The 19,594-nt window shown below is 41.8% G+C and overlaps 1 protein-coding gene across 5 annotated transcripts in view; it reads right to left on the bottom strand.

The window, feature by feature from the left end:
* Positions 1-19,594, bottom strand: part of LOC121188047 (glutamate receptor 3) — a 78,861-nt gene that overhangs the window by 44,014 nt on the left and 15,253 nt on the right. For all 5 annotated transcript variants that reach the window (XR_005894679.1, XM_041047575.1, XM_041047574.1 and 2 more), the window contains exon 3: positions 10,454-10,693. Coding sequence is in view for 4 of the 5 variants with exons in the window: in XM_041047575.1 (XP_040903509.1) it covers positions 10,454-10,693 (240 nt within the window). In the remaining variant the exon portion in view is untranslated. The remainder of the gene's footprint in view (positions 1-10,453; positions 10,694-19,594) is intronic.

The raw sequence follows: 19,594 nt of genomic DNA on the forward strand, positions 1-19,594 counted from the left end.
ATGTGGCTGCCATACCCCCTAACTTGCCAATCCTGTGGTAAATGAGGGTCGAGACGCCCTGCTGAGCACTGTCCCGGGTCTCAGAGGGCATCAGAAACAACTGAACTGAAACCACAGAGATAATGGCTTTGACTCATAAATTGTGGGGCTGACTTGATACCGAGTTTGGACATCTGAAGAGAAAGATGGAAAGTCAACTTTGTAGTAACAATATGACAATATTTCCATGAAGGGTCAAAGAAAAATAAATATCCTGTGTTTTTGTATGTACAGTGTATCATTTACTTCACTTGGTACCAAACTGTACAAATAGTTTTGGTTTTATTTGTCCCGGTTTTTAGATTTTGTTCATATGATGCTATAAAGGCAGTTCCAGCACACATGCGTGTACACTAAGCTTTGGGAAAAACATGAAGAAAAGCCAGCAAACTTGAATCAAAATAAACTTCTGACTGTGTTATAGTGTATAAAACTGTGTCCTATCATGTTAATAGTGTCTAATGCAGAATCAGACATCAAGTGTGTAACAAGGGGGAAGTAGGTTTCAGCAGTTGAGTTAAAATAGCCAACTTTACAGCCTAAAAAAACATATTTACAGTCAGCCTGGTACATTTTTTATTTTTGGTCTCTATTGATAGTTTTCACCTCCGTGAACTCTGGGAGGGGGGGGGGGGGGGGGTTACAGCAGACAGGCACTGGCAGTTAGCTCTTTGCTAAAGCATCGGCTGGGCTAGGCGGCTACATCCAGAGGCTTCCGGCTATGTTTGCCAATGTTTGGACAGGTTTTTGTGACAGTATGGCTTGCTGTAGTGTAGACTGGACCAACCGACTGTCGAAGGAGTCTGTGTTGCAGTTTTTTCGGTAAGTAAATTTCTCACTATTTTACCTGGATGTCTGCACTCATTAGCATGTATTAGCATATTTTGCCGCTAGCTTATGACATAATTGCCGATTTATGGTCGCTGCTGATACACATAGAGGACCGGAGCAGCTAATGTTAGGAACGCTGCTGCGGTGTGTTCTGTGCTCTCAGAGTCCGTTTATTGTGGGAATAGTAGGCTACAATTTTATTTCGTCTCATTTTTCTGTTTAAAAAGTCCGACATTGCATGGACAGAGCAGCTCCGTCAGGAAGCGGCTGCTGTTGTTTGTGTGCTAATGTTACTGTAAGTGGATAGTGGATGGAGGCAGCGGTGAAAGCCGGTAAATATTAAATATTGCTCCGAGCTCAGTGGGCATGTTCTCGGCCGGCTGGCCCCGGCTGACACGTAACCACCTCTCTATGGGAAGTACACCCTCCACTAAAATCCAAGATGGCGCAGCTCAAATGCCCATGGCGTGGTCGCAAAACTGACTCCCCGAAACCAATGGGTGACGTAACAGGTGCTAGGTCCATGTCTTATACAGTCTATGGTGTGTAACAGGGTGGCCTGTCATGTAACTTTTGATTTAGATTCACCTCTCCTGATTTTGTGACTTTCCCTCCATCCCGGACTTGTCAGTATACTGGGCTGATTCACAAAAAGCTAACTTTAAGTAAATATAAGTCACATTTGAGTAAATCCTGGCAGACTAAGTGGCCCATGAACAAGTGTAGACATCATGAAAATAACACCTGAGAGCTGCCCTCGACCGTGAGGACAATACAAATGTCTATTTAAAATTCTCAGGCTGTCAAAATCTGTCTCTTCATTAACTACACTTCTGTGTGTGTACAATTCATACATATTCCCAGAGATGCTTTGTCTCCATTGTCTTTTGAGGAAGCCAAAATAAATACTTACAGTATTTAGGACCTGGTGAGTGTTTGCCTCTGGGCTAAGTAAGCTCACAGGGCTCTGAGGATCCCTCCAGTGTTTGTGCAGTGGAGATCAAAATCTTGGGCTGGGAGAGGAAGAAGGCTTTATATTTCCTCTCATTAGTCATCTGGCATAGGCCCATAATTTGTATAAAATAGGCAGTGGCTTGCTGGAATTATATGACCTGTTCTCTTGACTTCTCCAGCAAACTACATACAGTAGCAACAAACAGGAAGAGTCAAATCAGTTTCTGGTGGGTGGTTGTATGCAGATGGACTCTTTAAGCAGCTGTAAAGACATGCTAAATAAGGTGGCTTTGAGAGAGGTTTTAAACACCTGACAATTAATAAAAGAAAAAAAAAAAACAAACACACCCAGAAACTAGTCCATTCGACTCCTGTAATTTAGAGGGAAAAAAATGTAAAAAATGAAAAAAAATGTAGCTGATGTGAAATCAGCTAGAGCTGCAGTACCAGCTCCTCCACTTCTCCCTGCCCACGAGAGAGGGACGCTTTAGACGTTTACCCCGATGGCAGAAACCTAGCATTCACCGTGAAGCGACTGCCAAAGTAGCCTAAAAGTGTGTAGCCAAGGCTTTGATGTGGGGTTTACAGTAGGCCTATAACCAAAACAGCTTCACTGCCAAGTGCTGTCCTAATCAAAAAGACAGCGCATGTCAAATCAAACAGAAGCAGCATGCTGTCTATATCTTTAGAAGTGCATACATGCAGGAGGGAGGAGAGTAGCGCTTCTCCACTGTGAAAATCCACCCACAGACTTTTCAGAGCTTCTCCATCTCTCCCCATCTGTCTTTGTTCCCTTGTCTCCCGCTCTCACTACATACTGTGACATATCAGCACATATACATGGACGGGCATGCACACCAACACACATACACAGAGTTGTGTGTGTGTGTGGTGTGTGTGTTTGTCTGAAGGGATTGATCAAGTGCTGTGCAAAAGTCTCTGGGCAGCTTTGGCTAATCAGATAAAAAGAAAAATTACCTTTCATGAACAAAAGTTCAAATATCATTCTGCTCTTGTGTTTACTCTTGAAGATGACATATATACATTTTGTTGTTTCAAAGAAATAAATTGGCTCTGTGACACAGAGTAACATCAAAGCAATCAACCTCTACTATGGCTGCTTGAAGCAAAGGCCAGGACATTTTGTTGTAATGAAAAAAAAAGAAGCTCCCAGCAGTAATTTCATGGCTGCTGAAGCTAGCAGTGGGTAGGTGGTAAAATGGCTTTATTCCAGGTTCAGTTAAAAGAGGACACTGAGAGAGCATAGAGGTTTATTGTGTGCTTATTGTGACAGACGATGGCTCTCATATCACTTTTTTTTTTTTTTTTTTTTTTTTAAAGGCACAGGTGCTTGACTTGTAGTTTTTCAAGGGGTTACTGAATTACAGCGGTTGCCACTGCAAGTTGGACCATCTGTATATTAGGATGTCACTTTGGCAGTGATACCAGTTTATGTGTGCAAAATAAAAAGAGAGAGAAAATGCCAGTGATGCATAGCTTCATTCACATTTCTTTAATATTATTTTTCTTTTGCATTTTATGGCTTCTCTGATGTGCCCTTTCTTGTCAGCGTGTCCAAGCTGATTTATTCTCCTGATGCATGCATAATTTAGTTGTTATGAAGCCGGCGTGAAGGAGAGGACCACTAAAGCACAAGAGGCATATGTGTGTGTGTGTGTGTGTGTGTGTGTGTGTGTGTGTGTGTATAAAGTCTCAGCTGGGTGCAGCCGATGTGCCATTATAGCAGCTGTGATGAGACCACAAAGCCAAGGAAACAAGCTGCAGTCTATGATATAGGCATGGTTGCAGTAGGGAGCTGGCATTCACACTTATTATCTCACATTGCGAGCAGGGAGTATAAATCAACAATCATGGGTGACAATATTGCACTTGAGTAGACATTATTTGTGTGAAATGTGTTAGAATGGCATAAAAATGACTTATATAACAAACGAAGGGGAAAACTGATGGTTTGCAGTAGCACGGTGAGAAAATATTGCTTTGGTTTAGCATGGTGGTTAAAAGATGAAATGGTGGTTAAAAGATGAAATGCTAACTACAAAGTCACTGCACATGAAAACATGTCACCGTAATTCCTTAACTAGATATGTTGAATCGAAAAGCAATAGCCATTTCATGTCTGTCTTTTTGTGTTTAACAACTGGAGTTTGGACTACCCTTAATGCATTTGGTAGTCTATCAAACAGCTTGATTTGTTTTCCTGTTTACAACCGTAAAAGCGATGCCAAACCTCTACAACCAAATTAAAGGACAGACCTGATTTGGTTTGCCATCAAAGGCATCCAGGAGCACAGTGGGAGGCATTTATTGTTTGAGTCTTTCAGGAAACAAAGGCAACTGTCTCTGGGTAGCCAATTAGAGGGATTGCTGAAGAATAGGGAGCAAGGTTCTCTTTAGTTGCAATGTATCTGGTTCTGTCTGATTGCCCCCCAGCCGCACGCCCCCCCCCCCCCCCCCCCCCCCCCCCCCTTTGTATCTGTCTTTCTATCTACAGTAGCTTGGCAGGAATTAGATGAGATGAGGCTAACTATGTGGGGTCATCCAATCCTCCCATTCACAAGCCTCTTGGCCGTATTGGCACATCACTCTGCCAACTGTGCCAGACTGCAGTTATCATGTCTGCCTGTTTAACAGCTGATCCACGGTGTCTGTGGTGAGTTATGAGGGTTTAATACAAAGCCAAGTGGTCTTTGATTGATGCAGCCATCAATATGATAGATTATTTTTTTTATGTTTTAGCAAGTTTGCAAATCTTATTACCCAACCACCGACATTAGCAGCCATGACGGAGGTAATCATGTGATCAGAATTCTCTGTCTGAACCCAGACAAGAAGCATGTAATCAGTGGCTGAACTAAACTAGTTTAGCCAATAGATTGAAACTGAAAGAACATGATCAAGAGGGCAGTTTGGCTTTGGCCCTTCAATCACTTATAAAATGAAACTGTAATAAAATGAAAGACTGAATATTAAGATATTTTATTTCTAACAACTGATAAAACAGAAGAGAAATTTTATATATTTAAATAAGTCTGGGCTGTATTGAGTGATTCATGGTAGCTTTACATTAGCTTGTCAAAGTAGTTATGAACTCTTCTATAACTATCGATTGTTCTGAGTGTGCTGAAAAGTTTGAATTTGAAACACCGGCTACACCGGCACCTTGGATTAATAAGTAAACAGATCTGATTGGCAGTTTCATACATAATAATGTGGGTGGGTGGACCCTGTCCATCTCTTTACCGGCCCTCTCTGTGTCCCTGTTGTTTGAGAACATGGTGCATGCACATACAAATTACCTGACTGCAAGCTTGCAAATTCATTTGTCTGCCTCAAAAATATAATACATCTTTTTATAATGAGAATAGCAAAATGGCTAAAATGTGTGCTAACTTTTTTAAATGGAATATAAAAAGATTATTTAAGGGGGTTTGATTTCAGTACTCAAGTACTTGATGGTTTGAGTTGCTTTGGAGCACTTTTAAAACTGAAAAATTACTGCAACAATATATTCGACTAAAAGAAATAAAGCACGTATTTTCACGGATTGATTTGTTTTTATGAAGGGCAGATTACTTTTATCAATTTATTCACATTTAAAAATAACAGAAAGGTATCATTGCTTTCATTATGGTAAACCAAAATTGGCCTGTTTGATTTAGGTTTAGGTTCAGACTGTTGTCTGGGAGACAGCTGCCTGAGTGATAATGAAGGCGCAAGTAACTGTTTTTAGAAAGTATATTTCTCTTGAGGACAGCTTTGGTGTTGTTCAACTTCTTACTGTGTTAACAGCAGCTTGTGTGAGATTTTCTATTTGTGTAAATAGTTACATGTTAATTCAATATTGACATTTTAAGACCTTTAACTATAAATGTGGCTATAAAAAGTGCCTCAAATAAATACTGTTTATATGCCTGCGAACACTCTGGAGACCATATGGTGGGACACAATATGCACATATTTGCATGTTTTACAATAAGCTGTTCCCGTTGTGGTCAAAAATACTCCAAATACCTTTAACAATCAATACTGTACATGTTCCTTATTGTTCCAGATAAGTTTGCTGAATTGACTGCAGTTGAGGTCACTGAAAATATTGACAGAATGAATGAAAGAAGTGCCCTAGAGGCATTACTGGACTGAATGCCAGACTACAGCTTCTACCTGGCAGATTTCTGTTCAAAGTACATTTGACTTCCTCGTGCAATAATGATGGTTTTAATATCGAACACTATTTCAACTGTAGTTTCAACTGTCAGCAGTTGAAATGATATAGCTTTGCGTTTTCCGTGCAGCAGCTATGACTTAGATCGTTTTCTTCCCAACTGTATCACATTCAGAATATTGATCGGCTGAGGAAATGACAGAAGGAGACAACACAAGGCCCCAGCATTGTTCTTAGTATGTCATCAACGCAGCCTTGCTGTGGTGATGGATATTGTGAGACAGGCTAAAATCCTGTGTCTCACAACACCATCATGGATTTAAAGAGGTGGCGGTTTCAGGTCTTACCGCAAAAATATCAGTGGTATTGCTCTCTGCAGATTGGTATTCGCAAAGTGTCAGTGGAAAATATAAGTGCTTTCACAGTGCCAGGAGACTCAATCAGTTATATTTACGTCTCAATTCAGGTTTTATTTTTTTCGTCTTGTTGCTCAATTCAAGGTGAACTGTTTTTTTTTTTAGACTGACAAAACGAATGTGATGCAGAGAGGCTAGGGGGGGGGGGGGGGGGGGGGGGGGGGAGTAGACACACAATTGACCCTTTGCTGAACCCCTCCCCCCCAAAACAGTGATTGTGCCATCATAACCTAGCAACTGTGACCGGGCACAGCAGGCCTGTCAAGCTTTGAATTTAGTGCTACATTTGCATTTAAAATCTTTGGATGGTGGTGTCCTCTATAGCCTTTCCAAAGCCAGAAGCACAAGCGCAAACATGAAACAAATGAATCACCTGCTCCATCATAACCTACAATTATTAGCATGTCTATTAGCATGGCTAATGTTGGCTGCATGTTTGCATGTCTGACACACAGACAATTAGATTGTGGGATTGCAGGTTGTGTTGAAAAATGCCCCATTCACAAATAGCAAATCAGGTGTTTACCCTCCGAGGGCAGAGACAGGTGGACGCTATAAGAGCGTAGGCTAATGAGCTACGGTAGCTAACGGTCAGTCGTAGTCATTGGAAAAATCAAAATACAAAAGACAGTATACTGCTGCAGGACAAATGTTCTCACACAGAACAGTAGACAAGTTGTAGTTTTTTTCCCCCCCAATTCATTTTTGTGACCCCTTTAGATTCTGATTCAGATTAACTTGCTGCATTTAAGGACAGAAGGGTTGTGACCGCTTTACTAGTACAGCCACAGTGAGGTCTAAGGTACACTCACAGGACAAAGGGGCACAAGAGAAACCTAAAAACATATAAGGAAAAGGTATAGAGGGTGTGAGAAAGAGAGAGCGCGACTCATAAATCAAATAGAGGTGAGATTGCTGAATCAGGGTTGATTGTGCCTGGGAGAGACAATAAAGCCTGTAATCATCTGTCTCTGCTGCACAGACCCGGCAATTATCTGCCCATACCTGGCCGCCAGAACGGAGAGGGCAAGATCCATCTACCAGCCTATACACACCCACTTTTTTGAGGGGAAATTCGTCTGCTGATGCAAACTGAAAGGACAGAAAAAAAATGTTCACCCTCAGAGAGGTGAGACTTGGGAAGACAGAGGACAGTAGAAGGAGTGTTGCAGGGATTGAGGTTTTTTTTTTTCCTGGTTAGCCATAGTGTATGTTGTATGTTTGGGGGTGAATCAAAAGAAAGAGTGGTGATGTCTGTTTGGATCTTTCATCTCTCTCTACCCACACATGTATTAATACACACACACACACACACACACACGTCAAGTAGCCTGTCAATGTATTACCTCAGATAAAAGAAGAGTAGCCACTCATTATGCTGGTATAACACTGCCTACAGAGGCTCCATTTGCTTCCAGTTTAGTTCCTTCATCATAACGCCTGCTTTCAAACAGCTGTCTGATATTGGCATTTAGGGCACAAATTTCCCTCCATTTCCCTCCAATACATCGGAGTCTGAAGCATATGAACCAGCACTCTCAGACTGAAAGCACTGCACTATGGCCTAAAAGCATTTTTTGCCAGCCCAATAACAGAGCCAAATGAATAGTGTGGTTGTAATTAATCTTTTCTATTGACTGAATAAAACCTCACGGTGGAGCTCAGCTAGTGAATGCTTTTTTCTTTTCTTTTTTCTGTAGCGCTGTGTTTTCTCTCCCTAATAGGAGAGTTTGGAGAATAATTGCAAAGTTGCTTCCAGTATTATGGATGATCAATGCTTTTATCAAACACAAATTAAAAGGCAAAAAGGACCAAAGAAAGTAATATGTTGAAAGAGGTGCTTTGCATTGCATGAGCAGAGGGTCATTTGACATTGGGTACATTTGCTTGTTCACTATTTATCTGCAGCAAAATCAGAAACCTGTAATAGCCCCCTGTATGCAGGGCTGTACTGTTACATAGTTTTAATTTTCTGACTTGCTTGTGTAGTATTTACAATCATGGTCAGAGATGATGTAGACAATAAATGCTTGAAATAGTTAGACTGACAATTGAACTGTAAATTTTGGAAATGTACACATTTGGAACATGACAGGTGGTATAGATGAAGGGCAACTTGAGCTCAACAGACAAGGTTGTGGGGGTATTTCAGACAAAAATAAGTTGGGAACCACTAAATCAATAAATAACTCAGAATAATACAGACGAAACCAAGTTGTCTGTCAATTTTCCTTTCGCTTCAGAGCAGAAGGGTAAAAAGAAAAAAAAAAAAATACACCCTTGAAAACAGTTTTCCCTTGTCACTCCTCCTGGTTTAGCCAGCAGCCAGTGTCCATATTGCCAGGGGAGCTGCACTACCTGATAAGCGGAGGTAAAGGCTCTCTGACACATCTGTCTGCTTGATGAGCCAAGTGTCAAAGCCCCCCAAAGTGCTGGATGGAGTGCATCAATAAACGACTTTAATCCCCTCCTGGGGCCAATGTCCTCCCACTAATAAGGGATCGTCTTACACCACTGGCAGTAAGGAGAGAGGTAAAAGTGGCTTGGCATGGGCCTCAGCACGGGGATGTACAGTACACAGGGAATTGTCTGTACACAGGTAACAGGCTGTAAATCACACATGCCTGCTGTTGCCTTAATTGCTGTACTGAATTGGTGTTTTGTTTCCTCCTCCTTCTCACTTTCCCTCCCACTTTTGCCCTCTGTCGCTGTTTTCACTCTTTAAAGCATGTGTCTGTTTGTCATAATTTTTTCTCTCCCTAACACCTCTTCTCTTTTTGTATTACAGACTCTTTTCCCCACCTCCACTATGTATCCAACTCTGGCCCAGACTGTCTCACTTGCCAGACAGAAGTAGAAAAGCAAAGGGATGGGGACCGGTAGCTGGGCAGTATTGGTTGTGCTGAAGGACGTGTGGGTTGCTAGCATCCGCAGGGAAGATCCAATGAGTGTTCTAGTCAGAGTGACCCTAATTAACCACATATTATCTGCAGGCTGTGTGGAGGATTAAGGCCCCTCAGCTCTGGACCCTACAGGCCTGGAGACCCAAAGACAGAGGACTGTGCGCTAAAGCACACTTCATATTCTGCCTCAAAGCGAGACAGACAGAGGAGGGGGCGTGAGGCTGGACCAGAAAAAGAGCCAAACACAGAGCAGAGAGAGCACACTGCAGAGAAGACAAGTTGCTTGAAGCATATCTGCAGGTCAGGACCTCTCTATAATGAGCAAATAAACATAGCAAATCCAAGCTGCTACGTACAGTGGGGAGGAATTTGTTGCCACCCTTTTTGGCACTGTCGCAAAGAAGAAGTAATATTGTCTCTTTGTCTGTGACATGTTGAACATATCCTTCCCTTCTGCCCAGGTGTTGTTGGAGCAAATTGAAGTTTCCGTAGGAGGAGTGGGATCATTATTCTACTGAGAGATAACGTGCTCATTTTCTCGTTTCACATTAGAAATCCCAGAAATTAACACTTCGCCATATTGACAGGTCGTCATGCACATGGCGCGCTGCTACATTAAACCAGCGTTTATTGTCAACCAGGCAATGCAATCTGGGAACCTCACAATAAACCCTCATAGAGGCGATGCAATAATCAGCCCCCACAGGCAGGAAGAGACTTTTTAGCAGCAGCTGTGACATACCTCATTTCAGATGAAAGACGAGCCAATACCAACAACATGATTAAACAGAAGATTAACTGACACCAACCAGCCAACTGTTAGAAGAATCCAAAGGTTATAGCTCATAAGACATGCAGCTTCTTAAAGTGTAATGTGTTATTACAAGTATTATGAGCTGCTAGTGAATGTATTCCAAATTTACATATCACCAAACTACTGTATGAAATAGTGCAGTGTTAACAGTTTAAGCACTTACAGGGCTTTCATGAAGTATTACAGTGTAAATCTACCCTTTGCTAACGCTGGTGAGCAGCTGCTATTCTGAGTCTCTGAAACATTTCCTGTGGTTTCACACTGTAATTCAAGCTTTAAGTCCTGACTCAAGGCCCGCACGGTCACCTACCTCGGTCAGTGTCGTAGAGGTAGACAAACTTCTGCCACTTGTAGTGAGAGAGCAGGCTGAGGACAGCACCCCGGAGGGCGGGTCGCATCTGGATGACAAACTGCACCTCATTATCAGTGGGGTAACTGGGTGTGACAAAGGAAGTGTGCAGAGCGCCGCAGAACGAGGTCAAGGTGTTCATGGACTTCTTGTCGTAGAATCCGAAGATGGCGTACACCCCGCGGGAGAACTGGGAGCAAACTGCAGGGACAGCAGAGGGCAAGAGGACATGAGTGTTAAAACATTAGTCAGCAAAATATGGGTATGCACATTCACAAATGTATGCCTCATCATTTTAGGCAGCAATACATCGATTGTGTCATTTGACCCACCACTAATAGCCAATTAAGGGTTTATGTGACTCTGAGTGACCCCCCCTAAAGCGCTGACAGCATATCCTGGGAAATAAAATAATAACTACTGATGTATTCTCTATAGTCAGATGCATAGTTTTGCTTTCTTATTCTTTGATCAGGTTCTGTAGATACTGGTTTAAATGAAAAAAACAAAATCTAAGCAATGTGCAGCTGCTTGTTTTTGACATTTAACATTTAAGACCTTTTGCTTGTTTTGATAAATTTTAATTTCTTTTTAATGAAAACATTCATATTTGTCAGTGTAAAAAAAGTAATGTTTTAACATCAGTACACTCAAAACTTGGATTTGACTCTAGTATCGGACCATTTCCCATGACGTCAGACCTAAAATGATCAGTCAACCAATCAATTAGCTGACAACAGTTTTGTCATATAATCATTGAAGTCATGTTTAAGCAAAACATGCAGAGCAAATTGCACAAACGCTTCTTTATTGGAAGGAATTGTGCTGTAGCAAATTGTGATGGGCATTTTTTTTTAGCATTTTCTGACATTTTATAGACCAAATGATTAGTCAGTGAAGGGGCATTCCAAAGATTTTACATTTCAGCTTCAGTCGTTAGTGGTACTACTCAGCCTGTGTAATGCCTTCGGGGGCTCTGGAGAGAGATTTGCAAAGTCTGGAAAAATAACCCTAATGATGTCACCAGGGTTATCTTGGGCTTATAGCTTGGGCTTTGAGACTAAAACCCCTTAAAGCACCTCTGATTACGTAATTGATCATGAAAATAATTGCTAGTTGCAGCCCTAAAGCCTGATACCACTCCCAAGTGATCGCAACATAAGAATTTACACCTGGAATTAATATTCAATCTCTGCATCTAGATAACGTATCTGACCCAAAAATAAATAAATAAATAAATAAATAAAATGCATGTTACATACAATACACAATGAAGAAAGCATGCACTGCATCTGAAAGTGAACTGAATCTGGTAATAGTCAGGCTAGCGTTGTGACAGGATGTCAGCAGGTGTAAATGCAAGCGGTACAGCGTGTTTGTGTGTGTTTGCATTGGTAGGAAAGTGGCAGCCAAATGATAGAAACGTCACGCGGTTCACTGAAGGTCTCCAGCTCCCATCAGGAGCTCCCACCAGTTACCGCTCAGTTCCCTCATCCTCAGTGAACGACTCACTGCAGCATTCACAGCTGCTGTGAGCGCCACTGCTGCCTGCCACCGCTTCTGTTGCCTCCCACGAAAGAGCTGAAAACGACAACTCTTTCTGCCTGGAGTGAAAAGTGAACACAGTTTCACTTTCAGTGACCTCACGTGTACTCATGATGTCTTTGCTGACGCCACGATGTCAGTTAAAGCTACATACAATGAGAGCTGATTAGAAAGAGGACAGAACTTAAAAAGACAAAACGCATATTAAGGTAAACAGACATCACACTTTTAAGCAAAAAAAAAAAAAAAAAACCCTTCGAAAGGCTGCACAAAAACGAGACGACCAGAGGGTAAAATAAAAAAACAGTTACATAACATTTTTGAATGTTTTTCCCTGTAAGAAATCTTTGGGGAAATGAACATGTCAGTGATACAAGCATTTTTTAACTTTTTTTTTTTTTTTTTAAATCAGCACGAGCATCTGCTGATGACATTTTGTGTGTGTCAAAAAAAAAACGTTTCAGTTTGTGTATTCATTATGCAGTCTACTGGGACAGCATAAATTGTCAGGCAGGAGCGACTTCCATTCAGTCAGAGGCCATTAATGTGTAAACTAATATAGCTACAGGTGTGTTTTGCTTTTATTACCCTATCATGAATGGCTGTTCACTTATTCTGATTGACTCTCAAGTGTTCCCGCTGGGTAATCAAGCATTCTTAACATCCGTAAACACTGAATATTCCCGCACAATGAGTTGGATGACATGAGGGAATGCTCTATCCAATCTTCTCTTATGGCTATGTTAAATATTTGTCTGAAGTCTGATTGGCTGATGGATATCCATTCATGTTATATGGTAAGAAACATAAGACATAGCTAGAGCTCAGTTCACCTCCAACATGACAGTTTGTATTATGTACGTCCATCTTAATCAAGCGCAAGATGCAATCACACACACATGCGCGCATGCAGTAAACATGTTTTTGTTTTCTCTTTCAGCCCGTGAGGATTCGTCTGTCCTTGTGATGAACGCTGCTACAGCATGTGAAAACCTTCCTGATGCTCAGAGGACAACATGACTGCGCTCACGTATTCGGCTCTTAAGCACAATTGCTGTGTGAATGAGAGATCTAGTCACTGCTGGGATTTGCCTCCTCTTTTTTAATTCTATTCCCTCCCTATCTGTCCGGGTACAGACACCTCTCCCCAGGTATAAGCATCCATTCTCAGCAACACACACACAACCAGGCAGACACACAAACGGACAGATCCAGGCATACACACACACCAACGCAGCTTCTTGATAAGTGAATCAACAGATGGACAGCAGTATTGTGGGTAAGTGCTGCAGGGTGAATGGTGCAATCTCCCACACTGAATGGGAGCCAGTAGGAGTTCCAGACCTCGTCGAGGCCCAGTTTTCTCTGCACTCCCTCTTAATTTGGGCCAGTACTGACACAGAACCTATCCTAGGGGACCAGATCTGGCAGCCTCTTTCTCTCTGCTCAGCTGTCCTCTGCTTATTAGGTTGAGCTTTGAGCAAGCCCATGCTTCAATAACAGATATGTCCACACACACACACACACTTCTTCCCTCTTCTTTTGAACTCTCATCTTGCTCACATGACTGATAGTGTCTTTGTGCTCCCTCCTTTTCAGGTGCGCCATCTTACTGTGGCAGAAAGGTCTGCCATCTAGAGCAATCTAAGCGGCAGGTAGGTTCACCCGCAGTGGTGAGGTCTGTAAGGATGTTCTAGACAAAGAATGACCTGTTCTGTTTTAGGGGCATGCGCCATCCAGTCTCACTGCACCAGATCTGCCAGCATCCTGCAACTCTGCCCCTGAGACACAACTCATCCTGAACTCTTTTGCCTCAAGAACTGCACACTCCTTTCTTCACAGTTCACCACCTTCTGCAGAGTCTGTTCTCATGAGCATCATTTGTGACAAGTTATGAGTCTTTGTTCAGTTAAATTCAGAGGGGCTTTACTGGCATAGGAAACAGACGTTTACATTGCCAAAGCAAGTGTGAAAAAAAAAAATGCACATATGCACACATATACAAAAATGCACACAAACTGAAGAAGTGTGATTTTGCTATCAGAAATATATAGAAGTATATATTTCTGTAGTAGTATATATGCATGTATATACATATCACAGCAGATATGGGAGTTATTTTGTTATTAACCATGTTTTCAAAGCCTTTTCAGTTGGTTGTTTTGTCTCTGATGTCTTATTACAGTTGGCAGGTGGTTAAAAAGTGCAGTTCAGTTTCCACCTCCTGCTGTGTGCAGCGGTTCCACAATCTTTCTTCTTTGGGGAGACCGATCTGCCTGCGGTGGCCTCTCTCCATGGCGAGGCTGTGCTCACTGAGTCTGTACATGGTCAAAGATTTCCTTGGATTGGTCACAGTGGTCAGGTAATCTGCCACTGAGCAGTCTCTTCTTAGGGCCAAATAGCATTCCAGTTTGCTTTGGTTTTTGGATGACTGTTTCCAATGTTTCAAATAGTTTCTGTCTGGGGGCCCTGCTTGTGTTTGTGAGTGGAGTCCCAGAACCAGCTGGCTGAGGGAGCTTCACTCTAGGGTCTCTCTGTAGGTGAGTGCTTTGTTATGGAGCGTGTCAGGGTCGCTTTCTTTTAGGTTATTATAAAATTTAAGTGCTTTCTTTTTAGCCCTTTGACCCCAAACCTTGTAACCATAAAAGGAAACAGGTTCTATGACAGAATCTAATATTTCAAGACTTGAATTGGGTTGTCTAACTTGATGTTCCTTTTGATAGCATAAAAAAAAAAAAAACCTTCTTGCCTTGTCTCTCAGGTCATTTACAGCTTTGTTGAGTTTCCTGTGGTGCTCATGTTTAGGCTTGGGCTTAGGAGGTAAATATTTTTGTAGGTTCTACAGTGTTAGCATTTACAAAGAATTTATATTTATTTATTTTTGTCTTGGTTAGATTCACTGTCAAGGCCCAGGTCTGGGGGAGCTGGTGCAGAAGATTAAGGTGCTGTTGTAGCCCTTCTTTGGTTGGAGACAGGAGCACCAGATCATCTGCAAACAGTCTGCATTTGACTTCTGTGTCTGCTAAGTGGATGTCAGGTGCTGTACGCCTTTTTAATGCCATCACCTGTTCACTGATGTATATGTTGAAAGGGGTCAGACTCTAGCAGCATCTGCTGTGTGCTGTATATGTATGATATTTTGGTAAAAAGCCAATTTAGGATTTTCATTATTTTCACTAAGGAGTTGTAGGAGTCTGTGGTTTATGATCTGGCTTTATGGGACTGGCATTCAAAGCCACATGCATTCAAAGCCACATGCATCACCATGAACAGAGACAATTACAGGTAGTGTAACACCTTATACAGTTAATGGAAACAGTGTTATTGATTTTCAGTGGAGTGCCATAAGCTATGCTGTGCAGAAACCTCTGACCCATTTCCATGGTTAGAGACTAACGAGCCACACCACATGTTGAGTTCTGATGGTGTATAATATGTACCTAGGCCTGCAGTGGATAGTAAATCTGACTTAGAGGAAGCTTTAGGTGGAGCTACAGCAGCAGTGCTGTTTATCATGCTTGATTAAACAAATGTGTCACCACATCAGTAAAATGACCCTTCATCCAGCAGGCAGCTACAACCATCATTTTACAAACTGCTGCAAATAAATAGCAGAAACCAATTAGCTGCTACACAGAAAGCAGAGAAAAACAAAGACACGCTTATCACCGACAGCCAACACCTGTGAGGAATGAGCATGTGGTTTTTGTGTGTTTAGCTTTCTTCTTTCTTTAAATTGCAGATTTTTGTATAATGCTGTATCTTTCAAATTAATCTACACTGTTCATTGGAAGCCGCACCAATCTGATACCTCGCTAATTTGTCGTGCTTGTAAATTTCCTAACATTTCAAATTTTAATAAATTCTAATTCTTTCAAGACAGTACAATTACAAGACAGCTGAACAAAAGAGCAGCAGATATACAGTGACGAGTTTATCAATAGGTAGAAACACAATGACCTGGCGAAAGTGAGGAACTTGGAAGTTTTAATGTCAGTCTGACCAATATTTTCAACTTAATCACTTCAACAAAAGAGAAATACCTGCAGTGGTTCCACATGTGGAGAGTTCAGGATTTGGAGTCATACTCTGTATATGTATGTGTTCTTTCACTCACTTTCTTCCAGAGATGTCTCTCCATGCAGTACTGATCCCCTCCTCCTTCAATGCCTCACTGTCCCTCTCCGCTCTCCTCTCCTCCATCCTCACCACTCTATTTGACCTCTCCTTTTGTTGCCTGTCTTTTGCCTCAGCCATCTGGTCATCCCCCAAAGCATACATCCTCTTCAAGCGTGGCAGTATCTCTCTCCACCTGAGTGCCCCTCTCTCTTTCCCCTCTCAGATTGTTTCCCCTATAATACTGCCCCGCTCCATCAGTGGAGCTGAGATTGGCATTGGACTTCAGTTGAAAAAAAAAAAAGAAAGAAAGAAAAGAAGTGGAGGCCCTGGCTTCATCCGTCTCAGTAATTAAATAAAAATGAAATAAATGTTGTGCTGTAGGTGGAAATGAGGCGGCCGAACCTGTCTCCAACTCTGAAGAAATAACACATCGGTTAATATAATTCAATGAGTCTGTGAGTGTCACCTTGAATTTCAGTAATGCTAATTTACTCAGTCAAACAACCATGTGCATGCAGGCCTACACGGAGCCATTAGAGGAGCTTGCATGAGGACAGAGTGGTAAACAACACAAACATAATTCTCTCTCATCAGCTCTTTCTCTTTTCCTTCTTCTCCAATCTCATTTTCCCTTTTTTTTTTTCCTCTGCAGCTAACCGCACCACCTCCTCCTCCTCCTCCTCCTCCTCCCCCTCCCCCTGCCTGCTGCAGGGAACCATGCATCCCATCTCCAGTTCACTGGTCAAACACACACAGTGTGCCGCCCTCATTCCCTTCTATAATCAGGACACTCGGCAGTGCTACGGGGATGTTACATTTCTGATGCATCACTTGAGATGGCTGGCCTGGAATGCTAGTTCAGAGGGATATGTGGTATCCTGCAGGCAAGCTGGGTTAATTCATTAAAAAAAAAAAAAAAAATACAACAACCTTTTCATGCACTCAGAGTATTTGGATTTCCATGCTCTTTCGCGGCCCATGAGCCAGAGCCTTGCACAGCCTTGGGAAGGAGGCCGGGAACAGTAAATGTCAACGATGATTGTATCTCTTTAGCTGTTTTCCTCTTCTTTTTCCACAAAACCCACATTCTCGCTTTCTCTCTTTGACTCCTTTGTTTCTCCTCTCAGCTACATGTCCTCCATCTCTTGCCTGTGTCTCGATCTCCTTCCCCCTCTAGTCCTGTGTAGCTCCTCATGCTGGTACCCACCCACCTCCCTCCCCTCTCCCTCCCTCCCTCCCTCCCCCAGCTTTCACCAGCCTACATCAGGACCAGCCTGTCCTGCTCAGAAGAAGGGACGCTGTCACGGGGAGATAGCTCGTAAGTGCCCTGGGGGATTGCATCAGCTCTTGTCATATAGAGATGGGAAGTGCTTCAAACTGTTAACTCAAATGGCAGACCCAGATTCGAGATCAACTCAACTGCAGTGGTGCCGTGAAACGTTAAAAGGAAGCTGTTACTAGTCCTGCTGCATCCACATCTACAGTCTATCTGTACTTCAAATTAGCTGCTGGGTTAAATGACACCGGTGCACACACTGTAGAAAGAAATCTTGGAGTCGTCACTGAATCAGAACCATGACTCAATATTAATGTGTTGTCATTTTCAGTGGAATGGCATCATGGCCATGTTCTCATTTTATGAAACGTTGTTTAATTTAACGTTTTCAGGAAAACTGTCTCTCTTTCAGTGACGCATGAATTTATGCCACTGCCAGTTTGGGATTCCCCCAGTACCCTCATCTGCTGTTTGGGCTTGAAAAAAAAAAAAAAAACGAAGTAATCTACTGGTGAGTTCAGGGGCACATCTGTATGTGTGCATCCTTATGCGTGCACATGTATGTGAAATTGTATGATGGATGATAGGGGGCTTGGGGATGCTCTGTCACTGAGGCTTGTTAGCCTGGAGCTCACTCACCAAGAGATCAGAATCCCAACAGGTTGACGGAGACAGGTTTTGTTTGACTTTCTTGATGACTGAATAAACTCTGTGCTCACCTCAAGACATGTCTTGTATGCGCACACACTCTTCCATAACCTTCATACAGAGATTCATAGATTAAGCTGTGGCCATGTAAAGCCATAATAGAGCATGCATAGCTTGGATAACAGAAAATGAAGGTGAAAGTTTTACTGTCTCTGTTTGGTCTATACAAGTGCAGACTGTGAAAACCCAACACATTTCCTTCTGTGCTTGATACATTAGTAAAAGTCACATCAAAAAAGGTTACTGCCCAGTAACTTTAATGGCTCAAATTAGTGTGTCTCTATGAAAGAGGATGCTGAAAGGCTGCCTGTAAATGCTGCACAAAGAGCACGCATAGAAGCCTCTGTCTCTCCAGAGCGTGGATAGACAGAAAACATGTCAAATATTTAGAAGAAACGTAATTTTATTCCAACATGGCAATGGCACGTGTGTGATTGTTGGCAAGTTTCTTATTCACAGTTACACTATTGATCCAAATGTAATGTGAGAAATAACAAGGTTTTTTTTCTTTTTTTTTTCTAAAAATATATGGAAATGTTTTATTAAATAAACTAGTGTAAAGTACATTTTTGACACTCCTGCTGCTCGTATATTTAGTATAACACATGAAGCCCACCACATATCTACAGATAGCACAGTAATTTAAAATATGTCAGGAGTCATTTGTGAGAACAAGCAAACTGAAATGTTATGCTGTATATACTGACTAAGACTGCATTGGATAAGCATTTATTAGCATGCCACAGGGATTAAGTTTTAATTAAACCCAAGTTAGAAAATTTACTTTGCATTTGTGTTCAAAGGTTCTCACTTGCTGGCTTACTGACAATATAAAAATATGTTCACAGAGCTGTATAGTTACCAGGTTAATATTCTGATCAAATACTATGGTGTTGTTTTTAATGGAATTAATGGAAATTTGTGTGACAGTACAAAATTCAAATTTCAGTATAGGTATCTTTTTTTTTTTCTTTGAGCTCGATGCAGAGCAGTGTATCCAATTGAAAAGGACATTATGGAAATCTGTGTGAAAGCATAAAATTCAAACACTAGTTAACATGATTTACATTCTCTTTGAAGCTTGAAGACTTGGACTTTAAAGTCTTCTATAAGAAAACCACTTAACACACTATACCATACTGTGCTGGAGCGTTCAGATGGAAGGCTCATGCACAACTTGAAACGCCAGTCAGTCCTAATAAGATGTCACTGGACTTCTATTAGCGAGAAAGACAGAATCGAAAGCTGAAAAATCACATCTGAATTACGTGACATGAATCTGTTTGTTAAATCTTTGCAGGGTTGCCAGAGTAAGCTGAGGGAGGATTACTTGTGCAAACAGTAACTGTCTGTTTCGTTCTGTAAATCAACCCAATATTCACATTTAAACCCGTCTTTTAAAAGAATTTTGAGATGTGAGTGAATTATAATTGCTGGCTAGAATTCATAGTTTA

This window comes from Toxotes jaculatrix, chromosome 10, assembly GCF_017976425.1.
Source record: "Toxotes jaculatrix isolate fToxJac2 chromosome 10, fToxJac2.pri, whole genome shotgun sequence".
Classification (NCBI taxonomy): Eukaryota; Metazoa; Chordata; class Actinopteri; family Toxotidae; genus Toxotes; species Toxotes jaculatrix.